The sequence below is a fragment of the Epinephelus moara genome, chromosome 19 (genome assembly GCF_006386435.1).
Source record: "Epinephelus moara isolate mb chromosome 19, YSFRI_EMoa_1.0, whole genome shotgun sequence".
Classification (NCBI taxonomy): Eukaryota; Metazoa; Chordata; class Actinopteri; order Perciformes; family Serranidae; genus Epinephelus; species Epinephelus moara.
In genome coordinates this window covers 18,747,028-18,768,813 of record NC_065524.1, presented here as the reverse complement: position 1 = coordinate 18,768,813, position 21,786 = coordinate 18,747,028, and the positions used below count along the sequence as shown (strand labels likewise).

The window sequence follows — 21,786 nt, the reverse complement described above, 5'->3', positions numbered from 1 at the left end:
AGCAACATATTAGCCACAAAACATGATCATTTAAAGCACTACGAGATGATGCTTTTCATTGTGGAACATAAACATAATCATTGTGCACCCACAAGGACACATGTAAGAAAATAGCTGTATGAAAAAGTTAAAGGTCTTCAATTGACCTCGAGGGCCAACAGGTTTTGCCGCAGTAGCAATATACAAAATAGACATATTTATACAGATGTAGGTGTTTTCTATACGTACCTTAATTTCATTGCAGTGCTTTCAAATGTTTGCAATAAAAAAAGACTGTACTCACTGTAGAGGATGGTGCCCTGTGTAGATCTTGTTTTCACTGTCAAATAGAGAATAACAGTGTTGTCCTTGACAGCAGCAGAGAGATTACTACTGGCACCAGAAGGCTGGAGAATGGAAGAAAAGGGCTGCAGCTCCAAATACGATGTGCCATCAAAAGAAGGGATGTATACTGTGGTATCTAGAAAGAAAAATAAATAAATCCAAATAAATGAAATGCATTTAAATAGCGTGAGAAAAGTGAGGAGATTCATTATATAAGTAAACATGTTTGTACTTGAAAATGTAACACAATTATGCTCGTAAGTTAATGAAGAATGACATATCTAGTAAGAGCAATGCCCTTCGGTGGTTTTGTGAGTCAACAGAACAGCAAGAATCGGCTGGTGTGCGCATTCACAGCACTGATAGCTTGCCTGTGAGCAGAGTCAGCAGGGCCCTGTCAGGGCTATGTGCTAGTGTGTTATTTCCCACTGGATGAAAAAGGGGTATGACTTTAAGGAGAGGTGGAGGAGGTACCCGCTCAGGTCATCAACTCCACAAGCCAGTGATGATCTGCCGGCTTTTACACAAAGGACACTGTACACCTGGTGGATAGCTCGCTGTTCAGGTGCATGACAGTCGATTCAAAATAGGCCACCCCGGCCTCAGCTCAGGGGATTCTACCTTCAGAGTCCAGATCTCAAGGAAAAGAGCAGTTTATCCTCAGATGAGGACTCATAAAATACAGTATGTGTGGGGTTACAAAAACTAGTTTTTTTTTATTGTAAGAGAAATATGAATATCCTCCCATGACTCCTGCGTTCACTTTTTGGTGCTTTGATGTCGGATCAAATGGATTTTTACAGCAGATCTTTGAATAACTGACAGCATTTTCAACAGGAAGTTAAAGAAATGCAATAATAGGAACACTGAGAAATTAGATAACGATGTAAGATACAGTAAGCAGGTGGTTTTAAAGGAAGTTTCTTTAAAACTTAACAGTGACAGTAAAACCACATTAATTAATTGTCAAAGCTTCCTTTAAGGTTTTGGATGTTAAAGGGGGACTACCCTCATTTCCAAAATTCATACATGTTATTCCTATGGTCTAAGACCGTCCAAAAATATTAGTAAACATAAACAACTGTCTCCCAAACCCAAAAACTAGAGTGCTAAAACTCAAACTTGTATTGTCATCAAATATAAAGTCTGGAGCTGTTCCACAGACGATGAATTGGGAAAGATGTTGTAGACAACACTGAGAGCAGCCAGGGGAATTTTCTGTGTATATGGGCACATTTTCTGTTTTACTGCTGAGAACACTACAATATAATAAAGCTCATTTGAGAATATATACATAAAGAAAACAAATATTCTGAGTCTACAACATCATTCTCCCATTCATTGTCTATGGAGCAGCTCCAGACTTTATACTTGTTGACATCACAAGTTTGAGACTTACTTCTCTGTTTTATGGCTTTGAGAGAGAGTAACTCATGATCACAAATATTGATTGAACTTTCCCAGGCCATGGAAATAACATAGGAATTCTTAATTTGGGCCATTGCACCACCTTTCCGAACGGCGCTTGCCCATCTCCTTGGACCAACTGACCCATGTTCTATTGCCGTACACATGGAGCCCTTATCCACTTCAGCCTTCAAAGTTTTTGTTTCAATATTTGCTACTACCATCAAGATCAGCAACTGCAGCGGCTCCACCCGCGCCCGCGCCCAAGGCTTCCGTGCTCACTGCGGCAGCCCGCCTTCTCATTGTGGCATAGCCCTCGTGGCTCCTGTAGCCAGCGACGGCCGGGTGTGGGCCTGATGCTCCAGCGCCATCTATTTTCAGTGCTAGTTGATTTGGCAGGTGCGTTGTTACACACTCCTCACACACTCCTTAACACAATCCTTTGCGGATTCCAACTACCATGGTCTTAGGGGGAACTGCCCATTGGTCCGACAGCCCATTGGTCCGACATCCCATAGTTCTGACCATATTAAACCCATTGTTCCGAAGTCCCGTTGTTCCGAAATCATCATGATGCCCTGTGGTTAAGGTCTGGTTAGGTTTAGGCACAAAAACCACTTGGTTAGGGTCAGGAAAAGATCATGGTGTGGGTTAAAATGAAAAAGAAAGTGACAAACACATAAGCCGTGAGCCTGCTTCGCCTCAAGCCTTTCCCAGCTGACCCAGAGCCGGTCGTGGTGCACCATCGAGGCAGAAATACGCCCGCCGGGAGCCGTTCAGCACCGCAGACCGTCGGACTAATGGGATGTCGGACCAATGGGCTGTCGGACCAATGGGCTGTCGGACCAATGACATGGACCCAGTCTTAGGTTGTGTAGTGGTTAGCATTGGTGCCTCATAGTGAGAGGGTCCCTAGTTCAAACCCTGCCCTTCTGTGTGGAGTTTGCATGTTCTCCCCGTGTCAGCGTGGGTTTTCTTCAGTATTGTATAGTCAAAGAAGAATGGCTTTTGTTGAGCTGCCTGATGTGAGAGTGCTACACTACTTGTTGACAGTGGTGCAATGGATTTATTCATGGCAACAGGACAACACTGTCTCCTAAATATTAAGTTTGTATATTACTAAACTGTTCCCATAATGCTGTTTTAATGACAACGTAAACACTGCCTGGGTTAATTATGTTCAGAGACAAGGTTTCTTTTAGTGAATGAAGCACTTTATTTATGTACAGTGCTGATGTTGCAGGGAGGTGGTCGAGGTGGATGGTGGTTACGCATGGTGCAGGACTGTGACACCAGAACTCTGGGTTTGCATTCAGACCCCTGTCTTTGGTTAGGTTTCGGCAACAAAAGCACTTTGGTTACGATATGGTAGAGGTTGTGATTTTGGTCAATGCTGTGGTTACTACAAGTGGATACGGTATTGCAAGACTGCCTACTGAAATACGCTGTCAGTATCAACATTTTTACGACTTGCCGGACATGTTCATTTGCAGAATTTCCTCATCGTGTTAATGGAAAATGTAATTCGCTCGGCATGTTTCCTTCCAGTGTATTCGCTGTTTTTAAATTTTTTGTATACAAATGTAATTTGTAGGGCACAGGATAACACATTTTCTGAGTGTCAGTCATTCACGTCAACAGTTTATCCTGGAAAGGTTTTAACTAGGCTGTGAAAGGGAGCTGGATAATATACTACAGGAAAATATCGGCAAGGACAATTTCAGGGTTTGACAGTAAGGATTTCTTAGTGGTCTGAGGACCAGTTAGACGCAGACTCGGTCCAGTTTAATGACCGGTCACTAGACCAACACCCGAGAAGAATATCTGGTTGTACCATTTATATTCCGATTCCCGCTCTCTTCCTGACCAATCAGAATGGATGACTTGTCAGAGTTACACAAAGAGTTAATTGGAGCAAACATGGAAGCCAATACATCACATTACAAAGAGATAATAAAAACAGTGTGTCTCTTATTGTGGAAGGAGCGGTTTCCTTGGGCTGAAAATAATGAATCAATCCAGTAATGTTTGTTGGCAATTTCTGAGCAAGGCAGATTGAGCTGGCTCATTTTTAAAGGCACCAGCAATTATAGCAAACACACACTAGATGCACACAAAAAGAGCTGGCAGCACCTAAGCATTGTGTTGGCAAAGCAGGAAGCCGACAACCCCTCATCAGGTCCCATTAATGTCAAACACAAAAACAGAAAACCGCTCACCATCCTAAAAAAGACTTTTCAGGTTGTTTTTTATAAAATTATTAGTTTTTTCTCCCAACTACATTTACAGGAATCTGTCTGGTCCTGATCTAGGGAAACATCACCTGCATCGAGGGCCAATTTATATTATTTTATAATTTAATTTCCGTAAAAATTACACACATCAAATTGAATCAGAGTCAATTAGGTACCTCCTGTTGTCTTTCTGCCATTGAATATTGGTATAAAATGTATTTACACTGTATAAAAGGAATATGGGTTATTTGTGGTGTTAGATTATATTGAAGAGAGTACTGGAGAAATATCAAAAAGAGAATCCAGAAGCAATTAATTTCACAAAGGCAGCTTTTGAAATAGTTTGCACCTATAATATAATGGCACTTTAAATGAGAAAAAAGGAGTGCACAGTCTTATTTGGATTGATGTAATGGTTAGGTAAAAGTTGCTGAAAAGACATAAATGGGACAAAACTGTGCTCTCAACTTTCATTTTATTATTCCTCTCTGGCCAACAACCTACATCACGGCTTCAAATATATGAGAAGTAAGGACATAAGGTAATGAGCCGTAAAAGGAGGTCATGATCAATACAGACCAAGTCTGAATAATTTCCTGCCTCACTGGTTTCCTCTTTTTTCGCCTACTTCCATACCTTGCAGCCATTTACTCCGTAACTAATTTTTGTGATCACTTAGCTTTCAATTGAATGCTTACATACTTGACAGAATGTCTTTGGCAAGGTCTACGACCCACTGTGTCTTCTTTGGAGAGACAATTTATCATAGCTTAAAACTCTGACATGCCCAGATGAACTGGCTTTATCTTGACAAAACCTGTCTTATGGTTGGCTACTTGACATCAAATACTCACTCAACCACCAGGCACTGGCCTGGATTACGGTACACCCACCAGAGGTGCAGCCCCAGGGTCCAAACATAAGAGAGCGAACCTCACAGCTCACACACGTCAAGCTTCTTATTTACAGGCCACACATAAGATACCAACTAAATCTGACTGAGAGGTAAGTTTGAAAGCTGCTTTGAATTGACAGTCTTCATGCGATTAAAAAGGGGAAAAAATGATATCATTGCAGTGATTTAGCTGTTTTGGTGATAAAGTATGTGTGTGTGCAGGCTGTGTGAAAGGTCCCCGTAATACATTTGACAGTATGACACATGACATTTTAGCTACAAAGGGGAGTTAAAACCTTTGCTGTGCATGAAAATGTTAATATTACCAATCCCTGTTGTAGCCTTAATCCAGTACTGACTAGTGACTAGAGCACCCACTGGTCACATCTACAGTAGATGCAAAGTGGTGAAGTACTCAGATCCTTTACTACACAAGAAGTAGAAATACCATAAAGTAAAATACTCTGCTAAAAGTAATGTAAGAGTGTGTGACAATGTTAAAGTGGTTGCTCATAGTGATGAACCTACAGGGAAGTAACACATGAAGTTCCAGCTCATTGCCCACAACTGGCACAGTTAGCAATTAGCTTGGAAACACAAGCCCCCAGGAACAGGACCAGGCTTTGAAGCCAATCTGACATAGCAGCCTAACCGTGGAATTACAACTTCCAGGTTGCCCCACGTGATGCTCTCTTAAAAAGACTTTTTCCCCATAGAGAGAGAGAACATCTGTAAATCAGTTGATACATTCTTTTGGGCGTCACAATCAGCACAAGTTGACTACTATCAGTATCAGAATTTGATCTCTTCAGTCCGATAACATTTCAAAAGTCAAGAAGAGATGCACGATTCAATCATTTCATAGCTGCTCAAGTTACTGAAGCGCTGAACTGAAAGGTGGCTGGATCAGCTGGTGGAAGTCTCTGGTTGCTCCATGGGCCCCAGGATGTTTAAGATCCAGGTAATTATATCCCCTTAAGTTAGGCTTGGACTGTATGAAGATAATATGATACACAGGGATATCTGAAAATCCAAAAGGTATGATTTCCAATACCGTCAAAAATGCATTCCTCTTTCTCTTAAACCGACACAGAGATGCTGTATTGAGGTACTGTAGTGCACAGCATGTGCCACCAGAGGTCAGTCTCTACTTATACAACAGGCAGCTGAGCTGAGAAAGATTGTGACTGTGAGTTCTGGGGTTCTAGGGAGTTACACAAGAAAAATGTCTATGTCCGTGTTTGGAATTATTGCCACATATAACTTTATTTTGAGATGACTTCTTCTACAAAAGCAGTTAATTAGCAACATAATTGTATTCACCTCCGTTCAGCCCTCTGATGTGTCAGTATCCGCCATGGCAACGAGTGTCATCGGGTCCTCCAGCAAGAGAGACGCTCATTCTCTATTCTATTATCAATTAATTATGATAAGGGCTATAAGTATTTCAAACCAGCAAGACTTGTCTAGGTAGGCAAACTGCATATTAGAAACACAGCATTGTAAAGTAGACAATGTCAAACATGATACAGGGACTTTAGTCACCAGTAGCTCAGCTTTTATGATTTAACTGCATACCCTGATAAAATGTCAAGAAGGCATGATGGTATGAAAAAAATATATACCACCCAAACCTACCCGAAGTCAATTTTTTTTTTTTTTGCTTAATGTGCAACTGGGCAATTTTTATAGGAAAGAGCGGGGCCCTGCCTTCAACGCTGTATCCAGTTTTCTTTATACATCCATAGGTGAACAAAGAGCACCATTTTGCAGCTAAAGAGCAAGATATTTCATGTACTCATGATACAAAATGTTCCCAATTATTATTATTTTAACAATTAAGATTGTGGTATCATCATTTCTGATACATTAATCAATGTTGAATTGTTGTAGCTGATCAAGGTGGACCTAATTTTAACTTGCTAGTATAAACTAAAGCAGTACATTATATATCATAATAATCATGGTAAGTTTTGTATGAAAAACATTATTCTGCAAAATAACTACAGCTGACAGTGTGGTGAAGTAAAAGTACATTTGCTTATAAGACTGGGAGAAGCAGAAGTATTAAGTAGCATTAATGGTAATGGTTACTGCACATTTATCCACTGCATGTACACCAACACATAAATAGACCTTTTCTTTGCTATTGTGGTGCCTGTGTTTCCTGTCAGCTACTGCATTAACATTCTCACAGGAAATACAAAGGGGCCCATTTAGAGTATTTATGTTGTCAAGTTCACAAAGGTCTATATATATTCACATACTGTCACCCCCTTTAAGTCTATAAGTTCACCTTTATATTTCAGGTCAAATTATCCACTATTAGGTTACATTTTAGAACATGTATGACTAATATTAATTACATCAGTAGATTAGCACTTTGTGTATAATAATTTAAGAGGCCACAGAGACTCATGTGCATCCTGATATATCTCTTAGATGTACAGAGTGTGTGACATGTAAGCATTTCATCTAGGACACAAACAAGTCCACCTCATTAGTCACTGGGTAGGATGACGCATCTATAATTAACTGGGAGCGGGGGCTTTCTTCTTCACGTACGTCTATTCTTAATTCAATAAGATGTGAGGACAAGGCTGTCACCCAGCAAAGTTGCTCAAGCAATACACATTCACAGACTTTGTCAGCATGTAAACAGCCTCTGGACTCCGTCTGCCTGCTATCAGAACCAGTGTTGCAAAGCACATCACTGGATGAGTGCTCACATGAGATTGCACTCTGTTAACCTGAGAGACTGAACTGCTTTTGAGGAGGAGGAATTCCTCAAACTCAGCAGAAATTACTCTGAAAGGCCACTGCTGGTATTTAAAGGAAAAGTTTACGAGTGTGACAAGTTGAGGGATAAGCAGGAACTTACTTTATGGCCATGGAAGGTAAAGGCTGATGGTAGGAGCCATAACTTTTCTTTTTTTAAAATTACAAAATTGCGAGAATGAACATTGGATTCATTTTACAGGTACAGTGGTGGAAATGTACTGCTGTGTTAGTGGGCATCATGTAGTCAGGTTATAATGCATCTTTGGCTCATCAGGGTTAATTTCTAATCAGTGAGGTTAGCTTTAAGTTCATACAATGTCCCACGGGCAACATGTCCATGCAAACTGCTAATGTGCTGCTGTCACATGTGATGATACTTTGTGGCACACTTGTAATTACCCTTCTCTTAACCTGTAAGGTACAACTGTGAGAAATAAATTAATGAATTAATGAGTGAATGAATCAATGAATGATTCCTTTTTCTCTACCGGCTGTTTAGAAGTTGGCCAAAGCATCTTTAACACTGGCTTGCAAAGCAGCGTCTCTGTCATGGAAGCAGCACGTAGCAGTCTCCCATGGGACGAACAAATGAGAGTGAAGTCCTAAAAATAGCATCATTTTTGTTACACTGCCCGGAGAGACAAATAACATTTCAGTAGATTACTTAAACACCTGTAAATTAGCATTTTTAGAACACATGGCGGAGGTGTCAAATAAGGGTGTCAGGTGCACACAGGCTGCTCGAGCCGTGTTAATGACTGTTAACATTGGCGTCGAGCGTCATTCTGTCACATTTTCATGTATATACAGGATTATATCAGCCTAAATCACATTCAGGGGTCATGGAGGTGAAGATCAATCCAGTTTTGATTGTTGAAACTCTCTGAAATGCTAATAAGAATTTCCATCGCTTAACATATTCCCAAGACTTAAGATGTACAGTGCATATGACATTTGGTCGCTACTGCAAAGCTGCTTATTTAAACCCCATGACTGACAGCATTGTTAGTGCAACACTCTATGAGCTGAGGAGACAGAAAGAAGCTCTCAGTTCTTGCTTGTAGCATGTATGTAGTCTGCAATGATAACAGTGGCAGATTACCACTTGAAATAATTTCATTTCTTAGTTGCAGAGCTGCTAACATTACCCTGAACTGTGCTTGCGTTCTGTAAAAGCATCTAGACTTTGAAGAAATGATACACAGTGAATGTGCTAGTCTTTTATTTTTTTAAATCAACATAACCTGTAATGCTTACAGGATATGCTCCTTGGCCTTGACCATGTTAACCGCATATGCTAACAAATGCAGTTTAGCTTTGAGCAGATAAACACTGTTTAATCCATACCTTACTAGAGCTGTGTATTAATAAGAATCTGGTGATACGATACGTATCACGATACAGGGGTTACGATTCAATAAATTGCGATATATTGTGATACTGTAGGCAAGATGATACATTGCGACTTTTTCAATCTAATTTTAGAAGAAATGTCATAGCATAAAGAACACAACCCCATATGCGTAAAATCATGCAATCAGAACAGTGGGATCTGCATTTGTATTTATCACAGTTCCTCTAACATGCTAGCAATATGTTATATTTGAGTAGGAGACAATATTAACTTCTGCCACAAATCTTTGCGATGTAAACTATTATTTAAAAGCTATAGTGCTCTTAAAAATCAATACAGGGTCACAAAACATATATCAAGATTCTTAAATGTATTGTGTTTTTCTTAGGGCTCATTTATGCTCCCTTTACGTACGAAAATGTATACGTCCGTTTCAAACGATGTTACCGTCACTGCCCACATACCATGCACCTTTTACATTGGCATGGATGTTAACCAATATATCCACCAGGAGGCAGCCCAGCGTCAAAAGTTTATGACAACAACCAACTCAAAAACAAACATGGCGACTGTGGAGGAGATATTGATAATGTACCTCTTGCATAAAAGATAAAAACAGAGGCAGTGTTGTAGGAGGCGGTGGTCGGTGAGGCCGTTAAATACATCGCGACTGGAGGACGGAGAATTCTTTTCTCTAGTACTGCCGATGAAAGAAATTGAATTGTTATTTCTTCTTCGTGTCTCACTAGAGCTACGTATCGGGTAGTGACAGCAACACTGCCCCCACTGTTCCCAGTGGTACTGCTCTGTTTGGCCCGTATCCGTAAGCTTTATGGAAATGTGCAGAAATACGGACGAAATGAACGAAGAGCACGGACAGAAGGCTCCGTCCGTATCCGGATCTGTATTTAACGTTGAGCATAAATGAGCCCTTATACCTCTGTCCCTTACACTTTTGCTTGTGTTTTTGGTTTTGAAAAAGCTAAAAAAAAGGACACTGCCATCCAAACTCTGAATGCCAAGTAACCAATATGTGGAGAGATCCAAAGCTTGAAAGGCCTGCTGTGCTTAGTTAGCTATTAATGCTAAGGTACGACTGGTCAATCACTGTTTGAAGGAAGGAATTAATAAACTGTCAATTTTTGAATTATTTCAATTCCACTTATAACTACATGGACCCAGAAAGTGAGACAGGTAAAAGACAGGTAAAACTAATGTACATACCATATGTAATTAGCTAATAACTAGGCCTGTCATGATCACTACGTTGCAGACTTATTGTGAGATATATGGACATGACCTTGATCATTTTGCTGACCTTGATATTGCCCAGTGTTTACATGTGTTTGTTTACATAAGAAGGTCCCCAGTATTTCAGCCAATATCATGTCAGAATAAACAGCAGGATTTTCCCGACCATTGTAAGACCCTGTTTTTCTCTCCAGCTCTGCCTACCTGCACTTCAAAGATGACACAGCGTAGCTTACAGGTAGCCTGCAGCTGCACTTTCAGAGTGGAAGAGGCACAGCCCTGATAGCCATTAGCTTGCCTAGCCTTTGCAATGAGCCAAAACATTTGTCGTTTGTAGTTTTACCCTCCAACAATTTCATCCTCCACTTTGTTAATCCACCAGCAAACTGCCCAGCTCCCAGGCCGTCCATCCCCAGGAGCAGACTGCAGCACACCAGGAAACTGCAATGTTCCCAGAGCTTTGCTAAACTTCTTTACTAGTCGCAGAAGGCATTACTAGTTTGGTTATTGGACAAATTTTGTATTATTTCTCAAACTGAGTAATTCTGGGCTACTCATTTAATTTTATATGTACTTTCTTGTAAATATTAACAGGTGTCCATTATTATTATTATTTTTTTTAAATATGTTAAATATATTTGGTTGCACTTGCATTATTATACTGATTTATTCTCATTATATCATTAGCAGGAATAAAATGGTCTCAAAATGACAATTACATTGGCAGGCATACTACTGACATACTGTGTCACCTTTATTAGTAGTGCCTTTCAATCCATGTTGGAGGATTAGTCTTATAACGTAGACAGAGTGCAGGGGAGTGAACATGGCTATCATAACACCACATCTGAAATGTCTATCAGGTGTGAGCAGCTTATAAAGCACACAAACAATTAATTTACAACTCCAGTGTTATTGCTGTTATCACTGACAGAGAATGAATACAACAGCAAAATACAGGTTGCTGTTTTCTACGCTGTCAGAGCAAATCATGCACGGCAACAGAGGTAGAAAAGGACGTCAGCAACTACATCACGGGTGCACTGAGGAGAAACCAGCAAAGGGAAAAACTCCTTAGTATGTGTGTCTAGTGCTGCTGTCTCCTTAGTATTAGTGTCGGAGCGGTTGGTACAAAATAAATATTTTTGGTGGGGACAGGGGTGAGAGCTTTGGCTGAATGTTGAGCAAGTGCTGCAAGGTCATGTTCTCATTCTCAATGAGCATTGGAGGTGAACATGGACACACAGCGGTGGTTCAAGCTGCTTGTATGGATCTTTCATTTCATTAATCATATCCTGAATAATTCACATCGCTCAAAATTCCTAATGCAGCTGAGTCTATTCTCCCTCATAGGGAAACCTATTAGCCAAAGAGGCTCAGCATATATTAAGCAACATAATTTGTTGGCTGGCTCTTCATAATACTCCATGGAGGTCACAGTACAGTTGGTTTTTAAGCTTTTTACTGTGTGTGTGTGTGTGTGTGTGTGTGTGTGTGCGTGTGTAGCATGTATAAAAACTGTGAAATACTGTCAGCTACAAACATGCCCAAGCCTACCTTTCTCACAAAAAGTTCCAGTAAAATGAAGCGGGCAGTGACAGGAAGGCAGGGCTCCAGCAGGCAGCTGCTGCTGATGACATGTTCCTCCATTGCGGCAAAGACCGTCACGGCAAACTTGAGGTTCATGCAGAGGATGTTTTGGTGTTTGTGTGGGAGCTGCCATTGTTGTTGTTGTGTTTGCTGTGTCAAGGTTGGTTGATTGAGTTGTCAGACTTGAAGAACTTGCTGCGGAGGCTTCTGTGGCATACAAAGTATCCCTGCAAAATCGGGCAAAAGTTTTAGTGGTTTAAGTGGGCAAAAATCCAATTTAACATTAGAATTATTTGCTTTTAAGGCTCAAGATATGAACTACATTCCTGTGCAGATATTGTACCCATTAAACGAGAGGTAAAGTGCAGTCATTTACAAGGTAGACAGATTTTTGACTGCAATCCCAGGCAGAGAGGAAAACTCCAGTGTTATTTATCACAATAAGTGGTCAGATTTTCCCCACTGCATCTGATAAAGTAAAATGTGACTACTGGTGCCAGTGGTATACTTAATTATCTAACTATCAAAATGTTAACACACAAGTGCATTAATGTGTTAAGGGGATTTTTTTTCTGTCTGAGCCAGGAAAGCAAAACAAAAAACAAAAAACATGGTTTTCTAACAAAAAACAAATGCTGGGTGAAAATTAAATTAAAAGAAGAGATGAAGCCATTGATTTTTTTTTTTTTTTTCAGAAACTTACCTGCATCGGTCTGTGTTGCTGCCGCCGATGGCGTCAGACGTGTAAAAGCTCCTCAGTTTGTTCATTTCAATTATTTCAATGCAGCCAGTATAGTTGTGGAAAGGTTTCGCTCTCTATGGGAAAAAAGCAAATATTTTATTCAGACAATTTATTGTTTTTAGCAGTTCTTTTTCCAATCGTTTACAGTTTTTTATTATGTAGTTTAAGCAATATATTACATGGGTGTTGTCCTGTAACTGTTAATAATGAATGCCTTTCAGAGCCTTATGATTTCAGCATGGGCCTATCGAGCCCAGGGGACCAAGAGCTCAGGGGGCCTCTAAGCCAGAGCCTCTGCGTGAAGTCTCTGTAATTAACGTTGCATTTCTTGACAAAGGGGCTTGTCAACAACAGAGCCCCGAAAGTCCAAAACATTCAGTTCACAGATGTCACAAGAAAGAAACCACAGTGTTTCTGTCCCATCAGTTTATCAATACGGGACTTTAAATTTGCTGTGTACTCTTTGCAATTGCTATTTGGACCCTTCAATTCTGTCAATCAAACGTTAATCGACCAGAAGGGTCATTAGTAAGGCAAGGTTTTATTGGTCACTTAGTCAGAAAAAACCCAAACAAACATGAAACTCTATTAGGAGCTGCACCTTGTCAAAATAAATCAAAACCTATGTGACTGGACCATGTGGGAATCTAATTTGAAAGGACAGACACAGGAAGTGGCCACGCTCAGCAGTCAGACAGGAGTCACGTTACAAACCAATCACAGCTGACAGATATCTTTCCCTTCTTCTGTAAACATTCAGTCTGATAAATACAGAACAGTTGATCATGTTAGTGCAGGGCTACCCAGAGCTTTACATCTGTCCCACAGATGACAGTCCTACACACCTATAAACAGCACCTGGAAGAAGATCAGCTCTGCTCTCAGGGTTTCAGGTACATAGGCGGTTATTCCATAGGCTAGTTGATAACCTGTCAGGCAGGAAATCCAAAGTGTGGGATCATTTTGAGAAGGTGAAGGATGAACCCAAGGTGATATGTAAACTCATCTTCATTGGTCGACTACAAACATGACGCATCATCTGAAACATGTAAGTAGCTACATACCCATTAGCCACTTAGCACAACCATTACTGGTCCTAAATGATGACTACTGGTCGACTAGGAAAATTCTTAGCCAGGGCAGCCCTAGTGGGGAGAAACAACAGCATGTTGCACCTGCCCCCTGGGGGGTAAGAGGGCTTTTTACGTGTCCACTGTGTCATAATCCACCTATGTATTTCAGTGAGAAACCACACAGTACTTTAAAGTCTTACCTCATTGGGTTGATATTGTTGTGGCAGACCGCCTGTGAAGATGTGGTTCGTTCTCTGTATCATGTGTCCCAGCCAGTAATTACTTGCCGTACTTTTGATTTTCTTATGACCAGAGAGAGTAAGCTCTGCCTCACATGGGGTCAGGTGTTGTCTATGAAAGGATATGAAAATGCCATTTCAAATGTACAGCAAGCATAGATTGTTACACTAAATTAACTGGTTTTGAGTTTGGTTTTATTTGGTGCTACGAGAAAAGTTGAACTGTCAGGGTCTTTGAATTATCGTTTTCACATAATCAGATATCTCTGTTCTCTCTCTTTTTAGAAACTTGAAAGACCGAAATCTAAAGAATGTTTTTTTTTTACTGTATTCATGCAAGTTCCTACAAAAGACTGAACTTTTGTGGCCTTGATAACAAAATAATTGAGTCCTTTACAAGTAATCAAGTTTCAGCTGACATTATGACTTGTGTGACACCACAGATACAAAAAGATCTCACGCAAGACCTTGATAATAAGAGAAACATTTTCTATGGCTTTAAAAGAAAAGCCGTTTTTAAACTCTAAGAACAGGATAAATGCCTCGGAGATGAATTGCTGCAAGAGAGATCAGCAATTCCTCATCTGAGAAGAGTGAAATACAGAAGATATAAAACTGTGGTCAGCGCATGTAAATGTTTTGTTTGCTCTGTTGATACTGTACATTTCAAGCTTATTTGTGTGTGCCCCTCCACCATTTATTTTAATTACTGCCTTGAATTCATTGATCACAATCCTTTTTTTGAGGTGTGACTACTGACCTCCATTTTGTTTTCTCCACACGCCTTCACCCAACTATTTTGGACCCACCCCACAGCCATTCATAGATTTCAAAAACCAATTCTCCACTTTGAAACAACAGGGGAGAGCAGATAATTACCTAAGTGCAGATTCTGGACTAACCATCTGCAGCTTGAGGGTACTTAGGCCACGCATGCACAGTCTCCTCTCCAGTGTCTCCTGACACCTCTTGTTCCCATAGTGGAAGTAAGGGGGTCCACGAAGCAATCTAGTCTGATTTGTTAAGCCTGTACTTTGCAGGCTGTTGCATATGCCGGCTAAACACTCGGGGCACTAACTCCGAGCTGCATAAGTCCTTCCTCTAGAGCCAGCGTGGAGAAGCGGTTAATTTAGAAGCAGTCTGCCAGAGCGGCCTGGCCAGCAGCCAGAGGGCACTGTGCTCACTGTCCTTGAGAAGTCAGCCCCACTGGGTTTCTATTTAACATATTGAAAAGCGTCTTTGACGGGAAGATATATTAAAAGTCTATAATGAGTTAGGCGGTGACGTTGAGGATGGCCATGGCGTTGTAGCTCTGGGTCAAATCAGACAAAGATGAACGGACTCGGCCGTCAGACAATTACAAAGAATTTGCTTTGTGACACCAGGAACCATTTTTCCACACTCCCAACCCTCTAGTTATGACAGCTCTCTTTCTTGCCATGTCTCCAAGGGGCTGGTACAGAACATTATGATTGATTCATACTGCTGTTGTATTTTTATTGCAGGAAAAAAAAAACAGGGGTGGGGCCTTGCAGTGCCTCAAACCTGATAGGCCTTTCTCGCTGCACTTGCATATTTAGGGCAGTGCAGCCTTCTGCCAAGAAACATGAGGCAACCTTCCCACTCAGCTTTGTTTCCACAGGAGACGATTTGCTCACCTTTGGCACAGTACACTCATAATCACCTTCACTACCTTATCACCTTTTATCTGTGTTGATCTCTTTTAAAACCTCATATTCAGAAAACCTTACACATTTCTTTCCAAGTCTTCTAAGCAGTCTTTGTGCTTTTTAAATAATTAGCTTTGCTCAAACAGAACAGCTAAAATAATGATGAAATGGCCTCTTCGCAACGTGGAATAAAGTCTCTATACTCTCTCCTAAAATGCAAAGTAAACTGATTTGATATGAGAGGAACATTAGCCACTTTGTCTCAGCTTCCAGCTCATACATAATAAACTTTGTGTCTTGAAACTGAACCACAATCTTTCTCGTGTCAGAATATAATGGAGAGGGCTGGCAGCAAGATTGCACATGGGCTTAGGAACAATATAACTAAAGGGGCCACAGCCTCACTTTAAATCATTTAAACATTGATTTTGTGCTCGGCTCTTGCTTGTTAATCTTTTCGTAATGAAAAACTGCAAATGAAGACTTTAGAACAGCCAATAAAACATGGTCAGTGATCACTAATGCATTTTAATAGGCACATTCTGACGTTTGCTTTAGTTCTTTAAAATGTAAGCCCATTTGCTCATTCGTAATAACATCTACATTCTCAGTCGGGTGACTCCTGCCAATTATATAGCTTCCCTCGGTATTAGTTACAGTCCTTTTCTATAAAAAAAAAAAGGTCTCCCACACTTGAAATGAGTGGATAACTACGGATCAAGTTAATACCACCCGAGGTGCTAACACTGGTTGAACAAAATTTGTATATTACTAAGACCTTCTGTAAGTAGCTTATCGTGAATGTGCTTCTTTTTTCTCAACAGAAAATATATTCTCGCCTGGAGCAAGTACATAACACACTGCACCCGTGTTGATGTCTTTGTTAATACAACCTGCAAATTAAAAGCTGTAAAATGAAATTATAACCCATTAATATCATGTTTTTTTCTCACACTGCAGCAGCTTTTCTTTTTTCTTTTACAGGCAAACTAAATATGAGTTCCCCACAACACAGATGTGAATGTTTACACCCAGATTCAAAAGGTTAACTAAACACAGCAACGAATATACCTAATATTCACAATGTGAACCATGCCATCATCGACAGGGATTAATGTGCTGATCCGCGTCACCTCTTCCTCTTCGTTACAGCAAAAGGCAAACTGAAACATTCAGGAGAGAGTTTTAAACACGTTTATTTCATGTTGCTGCTATGATCTGTTTTCTGTTAATTAGCTGTCTTTCACGGGCAAACAAAATCAGTGTAGTGGTGGCTACAACTAATCATGCCCAACAGCTATATAACTTGAGTTTTTACCTGCAGGCATCCGTCCAGGACAAAGAGTTTCATGAAAAAGAAATCACCATTGGCAGGTCCTTGGTCCACATAAAGTATAGTTCCCTGGGCCACTCCAGTCTGAAATCTCACAGTAATGTTGTTGAGTGCGCTGAGGTCAATACCCTCAAACTCCAGGTATGAATTCCCAAAGTACTGAACGTAGCTTGAATCTGGGAAATAAAAAAAATATAGAAAGCTGAAATTGGGGGGTGGGAAAGGGTAAGCAAAAGCAAGACACACTGCAGTTTATGCATCTTTACTGTCAATTCTGCTGAGATTCTCTATTGATCCCTGAAAGAAGAATTCAACTTTTCACTCTCTTCCTCCACAGGGAGGTCGGTGCACAGGGTGAGATACAGAGCAGCAGCCTCAGAATTATTACAGAGTTTGGCTGAGGACACCTCAGCAGGGGCAGATGCTTGCTGCCACTGGAGGCTTACACATGGAGTTTCTGGTTTTCACACACACACACACACGCACACACTAACTGTACTGTATGTTGCTGCATTAAATGTAAATGCGACCTGTATCCGTCAAATAACCTTGGCAGCATGGATGGAATACAGCTTAAAGAGACTAATGCACAGCAGAGGCGATTTAGTGTGGGAAGGCAAAAAGTAGATAATTATTATTTTGAAAGCTGAAAAGGCTTTAAGTGCTCTTGGTAGCTTCACAGTTCTTTTTTTCCTTTTGCTCACTGGACAGGCATACTGTAAATAGTCTTATTTGCCAAAAAGCTGTGAAGCATGCAAATGGCACTATATTAGGCGAGAGAGGAGTCTTGGCTGAAATGAACATATTCATACAAGTTTATTACATGCCTCATTTTATAGTGGAATAACTTGGCTTATATCATCCATGAGAATGGGCAATTATGGGATATTTCAGTAAAAGTTCCACTGCCCGCAAGCTTATTGGGGGTAGTGACGCAGGCAAACTTAAAAGACTGACTCAGACTGCAATTGGAGGCAAGCATTAGGGGTGCTCATGCTCAATATATTTCTCATTTGAAGGAAGAAGTGCAATTTGTTGCAGAAAAGTCAAACCGGGAGCCTGTTAAAATGAAAAGCATTCCTCGATGCACCTGTCTCATGCTCTGTCTGTTCTTATCTGAGAGAGAAAAAAAAAATCATTACACTAGAGAAATCAGCAAAGCCCCTTTAAAGTTGTTGCCATGATTAATCGGGCAGCTGCGAGAGAGACCTTTATCAATATTTGTTACGCGTCAAGTCCTAATAGGCTAGACCCCCTTTGATCTGACAGCGGGCCCCTCAGGGCGTTTGGCAAACAAGCTAACCTAAATACCGCCATTTTCTCTGGAGAGCAATATGACCAACACCCCGAGGAAAATCCCCTGACAAAAAGGGGAAAAAAAGTGAGAATTATTAGGTGCAGACCTACTGTGATCTGTGAATTAATGAGGATAAATGCACGCAGCAACAATGCTGTGCTGTCTTCTGCCTCACTCCTGACAATGGGGTTTGCCAATGCTGATGATGGAAAATTACCCCTCAGAGACAAAGCTATTCATTAATTTTAAAGCCTTGTTTAGTCTGATGTAGTCTTTGATGCAGTCTGAGGCTGCTGCCAGGAGGCAGTATCATACCTCATTAGCAGTTAGCTTCAGTCTCTCCTTCAAAGGTCTCCTGTTTTTACCGCTACCTTACATTCTCACACCAGATTTTTTATCCACATGTCGGGCTGAATCTAAATTGTAAATGTGTACAATTTAAACTCTATCTTAATTTCTTCCCTCGCTTTCAATATCTTGTTTTGTGCAGTACCAGTTTTCACTGCTTTTATAATCACCGGGAAAAAAAAGAGATAAAGCTGACCAAGGAGTTTGTCACTCACTGCTGTACTCCCTTCAAAAGCTTTTCTACTTTCAATAGGGAGAGAAAAAAGACGTCTCTGTGGGGAGATAAATCTTTCAGATCAGATTTAATTAGGGCCAGTCTTAATACATGTCCATAAAAGAGGTGAGAAAATTGATATGAGTCATATTTAATGTAACTTAGAGAGGTGGAGCGCAGTGTCGCAGCCCAGACTGCACACGGGTGTCAGACAGGTTAAAGCACAAGATATTCCACTAGAAAAATATATTTGGAGAAACAGGAACTTAAGATCAATTAATATGAGGGTAGACTTTGGGCGGCGAGATTTAATTGATATAGACTTAATGTCCCATTTATTTAAAAAAAGGCAGGACGTAAGCCCTGTTCCATCCCTGATTTATTGGGCAAGGTAATAGACTGACTGATTGAACTTGTCACAGGACAGAGATAAAATACTGCTGAGGACCATTCTTAGACCTGTGCAATTTCAGAGCCCTTAGGGAAGGCAAAAGGTCATTCTGTACTGTACCTAAAAACTGGCAGAATATGTCTTATATATTCAAGACATGTAATGTAAGGAGATTTAGCTGAATATCATTATGCCACTGACATACACGGAGGGATAAAATCCTAAATATAATATGGCTTCCTTTCAAATCTGTTGTCTTATTACATCTTTGTTGTCTAGTTTTAAAAATAACTGATTAAATGACTCCAACGCACCGTCACTGACAGCTACTGTACAGGAGCACAGAGGCCACAAACTGCAGCTGAAGTGACAAATTTAGACGCTCCTTCATCTGGAGGAGCCTTTTCCTCATAAATATTCACACCATGCGGACGTCATCATGACTCACCAGAAAAGTTGTGTCGCTGAATTTATCAAAACGGTTACAGGCACTGCTAACAGGATCATAAACAAACATGCTTACATGAATCAGGGCCGCGCAGAACAAACACGTGCATGTTCAGCTGAAGGTCAACGAGGTCGACTGCCCCCGGGACACGGACCCTCTGGCTAACCCCTTACTCATCAAGTTGATTTTGAGGAGCTTAAGTAATTTCATTTCTGCTACACGTGGCAGCAACAGATAACGGCTTCACCTGTGCCGTGGTGATCACTCCGAGGAAAGTCAACCAAATCGTGGCTTAGCTGCGGTAAGCCTCCCTCCACCAGCAGTGTCCTCTCTAGATTCCCATCAGCTCTTATATTGTAGAGCTAAAATACTGTGAAGCTCAGCACTGAATGTACAGTGATGGGGGAAAAAAAAACCCAGAAGACAATCGTCTCAATCGGTGGAATAAGTTTTCTTTCTTGTAGCTACTAGTTTTGCTGAATTTATTTGTCACATTAAAATTAAGATAAAAAGGTTTACAAGTTCCTTAGGTGTTAGCCAGAAATCCCCTACTGTTGGTGTACCATATTAACTGGCCCCTCTATGTTTAAATTCCCATTGACTTGCTGTATTTCAAAGGTTGTGGAGCAGTCTTAGGTTTAAAGGAGCACTGTCTGAGTCTATTTCAAGCAGCACCAAGGGCACTGCATGCGTTTAGATGGTGACCTAGTTAGATAAACTCATGAGTTTCTGGGTCCTCTTACTTTAAAACTTATTTACTTTGATTATGCACTTATACATAAAAGACTAAAGAGATGTTTAGGTGTGTAGACGCCCGGGTTTGTTTATCTTTACCAGTGTCTTGTGTGTACGTTTAACCCTCTCGAATCTGATGCTGGATGAGGGCTGGATCAGGTGCAGCGGCGAGGACTCCATTATGTTTGGCCCACAGTGATTTTCAGAGTGTCTCACTGAATTGGTTCAAGCTCGTCTGTGTTCAATAGGTCTGTTTTACAGCTCTGTGAACAGTTTCAAAGGCAGACCTCATCTGTCAAGGAGTAACAATCTGCCCAGTGCTCCGGATTCCTCTTCTCACATAGATGACTGAATCCAATACCAATAACGTATTACATATTGTGTTCTGTGTCTTCATTTGAGTGTTAAAGGATATAGTGCCAAATGATGATTGGATTTACCACTGTTTCAAATTATTATCCTCAAATAGAAATAGAAAACGCACTTTAGTGGCCAATACAAAAGTAGATTTTAAACAGGGTTTTTTCTTCTGTCACCACAGCTGCACAAACTGCAACAATCTCTCAATCAAACCTAATAAATCATCGCCTGCTATGCTCCCAAGGCTCTAAAATCACATTTGGAGTACCAGCTCAGTGGGAGTCTCCTCTCATTCGAAACTGGCAAACCTTCTGCAGTAAAAATGTTTGGTGGGAAGGACGAGGGAAGGATAGCTTTGTAATTTGTCAAAAACAGAAAAAAAGAATCCCTGGACCACCTTCGGTACAAACTGATTGGTGTAATGGCTTATCAGCTTTAATTATTTAGTGTCACTTTCTTGCACACAAAATGTGAATGGGAGTAATAACATAGTAATGGGAGCTACGACTTCATTGAGAAATACAGAATGATTCCCTCTCCAGAAACCATGAGTCAGTGCTTTCTTTTACAATATAAAAAATATGATTCATAAACACATAGATTTAAATGTTTACAAGAAAGTTCACATAAGAAGTATGTCGAACCATCCTGAACACACAGACAAGTTCAAAAATGAGAAGTCAATTTGAACCCAAGTGATATCAAAACTTCTTAACTGTATGCAGCCTTTGAAGTTTTTATGTCTTTCGCAATTAGGAGCTGAAATAAACTGCATGTGAGTCCGTTTAAAAGAGAGGATGTGGATACTGCAGCATACTGTATATACCCAGCGATGGATCTTTTACTAGGGCTGTGTATCGGTACTCGATACCTTAGACCAAAATAACCCAGTGTCAACCTGCAGTTGGTCCCTTTAGTACCCAGGTCTAGAAACAAATGACTACTTGTATGGTTTTGCTCGCAGGCAATCATCGCAAGTGCTCTTTGATTTAGTGCAACATGTGACTGGCCCACTAACAGGGCAGCTACAACCCATACAGTCTGTGGTGTGGTGGAGTTGTCACCTAAACATTCAGATGTATAGCTTTATCACACGCCTG

At 40.6% G+C, this 21,786-nt stretch overlaps 1 protein-coding gene across 1 annotated transcript in view; it reads right to left on the bottom strand.

Moving 5' to 3' along the window:
- Positions 1-21,786, bottom strand: part of eys (eyes shut homolog) — a 366,564-nt gene that overhangs the window by 79,041 nt on the left and 265,737 nt on the right. Inside the window, exons 37-42 of the mRNA XM_050070471.1 lie at positions 16,879-17,069; positions 16,632-16,723; positions 13,852-14,002; positions 12,540-12,652; positions 11,804-12,063; positions 284-460 (exon numbers count right to left, since the gene is read on the bottom strand). Coding sequence (XP_049926428.1) covers positions 284-460; positions 11,804-12,063; positions 12,540-12,652; positions 13,852-14,002; positions 16,632-16,723; positions 16,879-17,069 — 984 coding nt within the window. The remainder of the gene's footprint in view (positions 1-283; positions 461-11,803; positions 12,064-12,539; positions 12,653-13,851; positions 14,003-16,631; positions 16,724-16,878; positions 17,070-21,786) is intronic.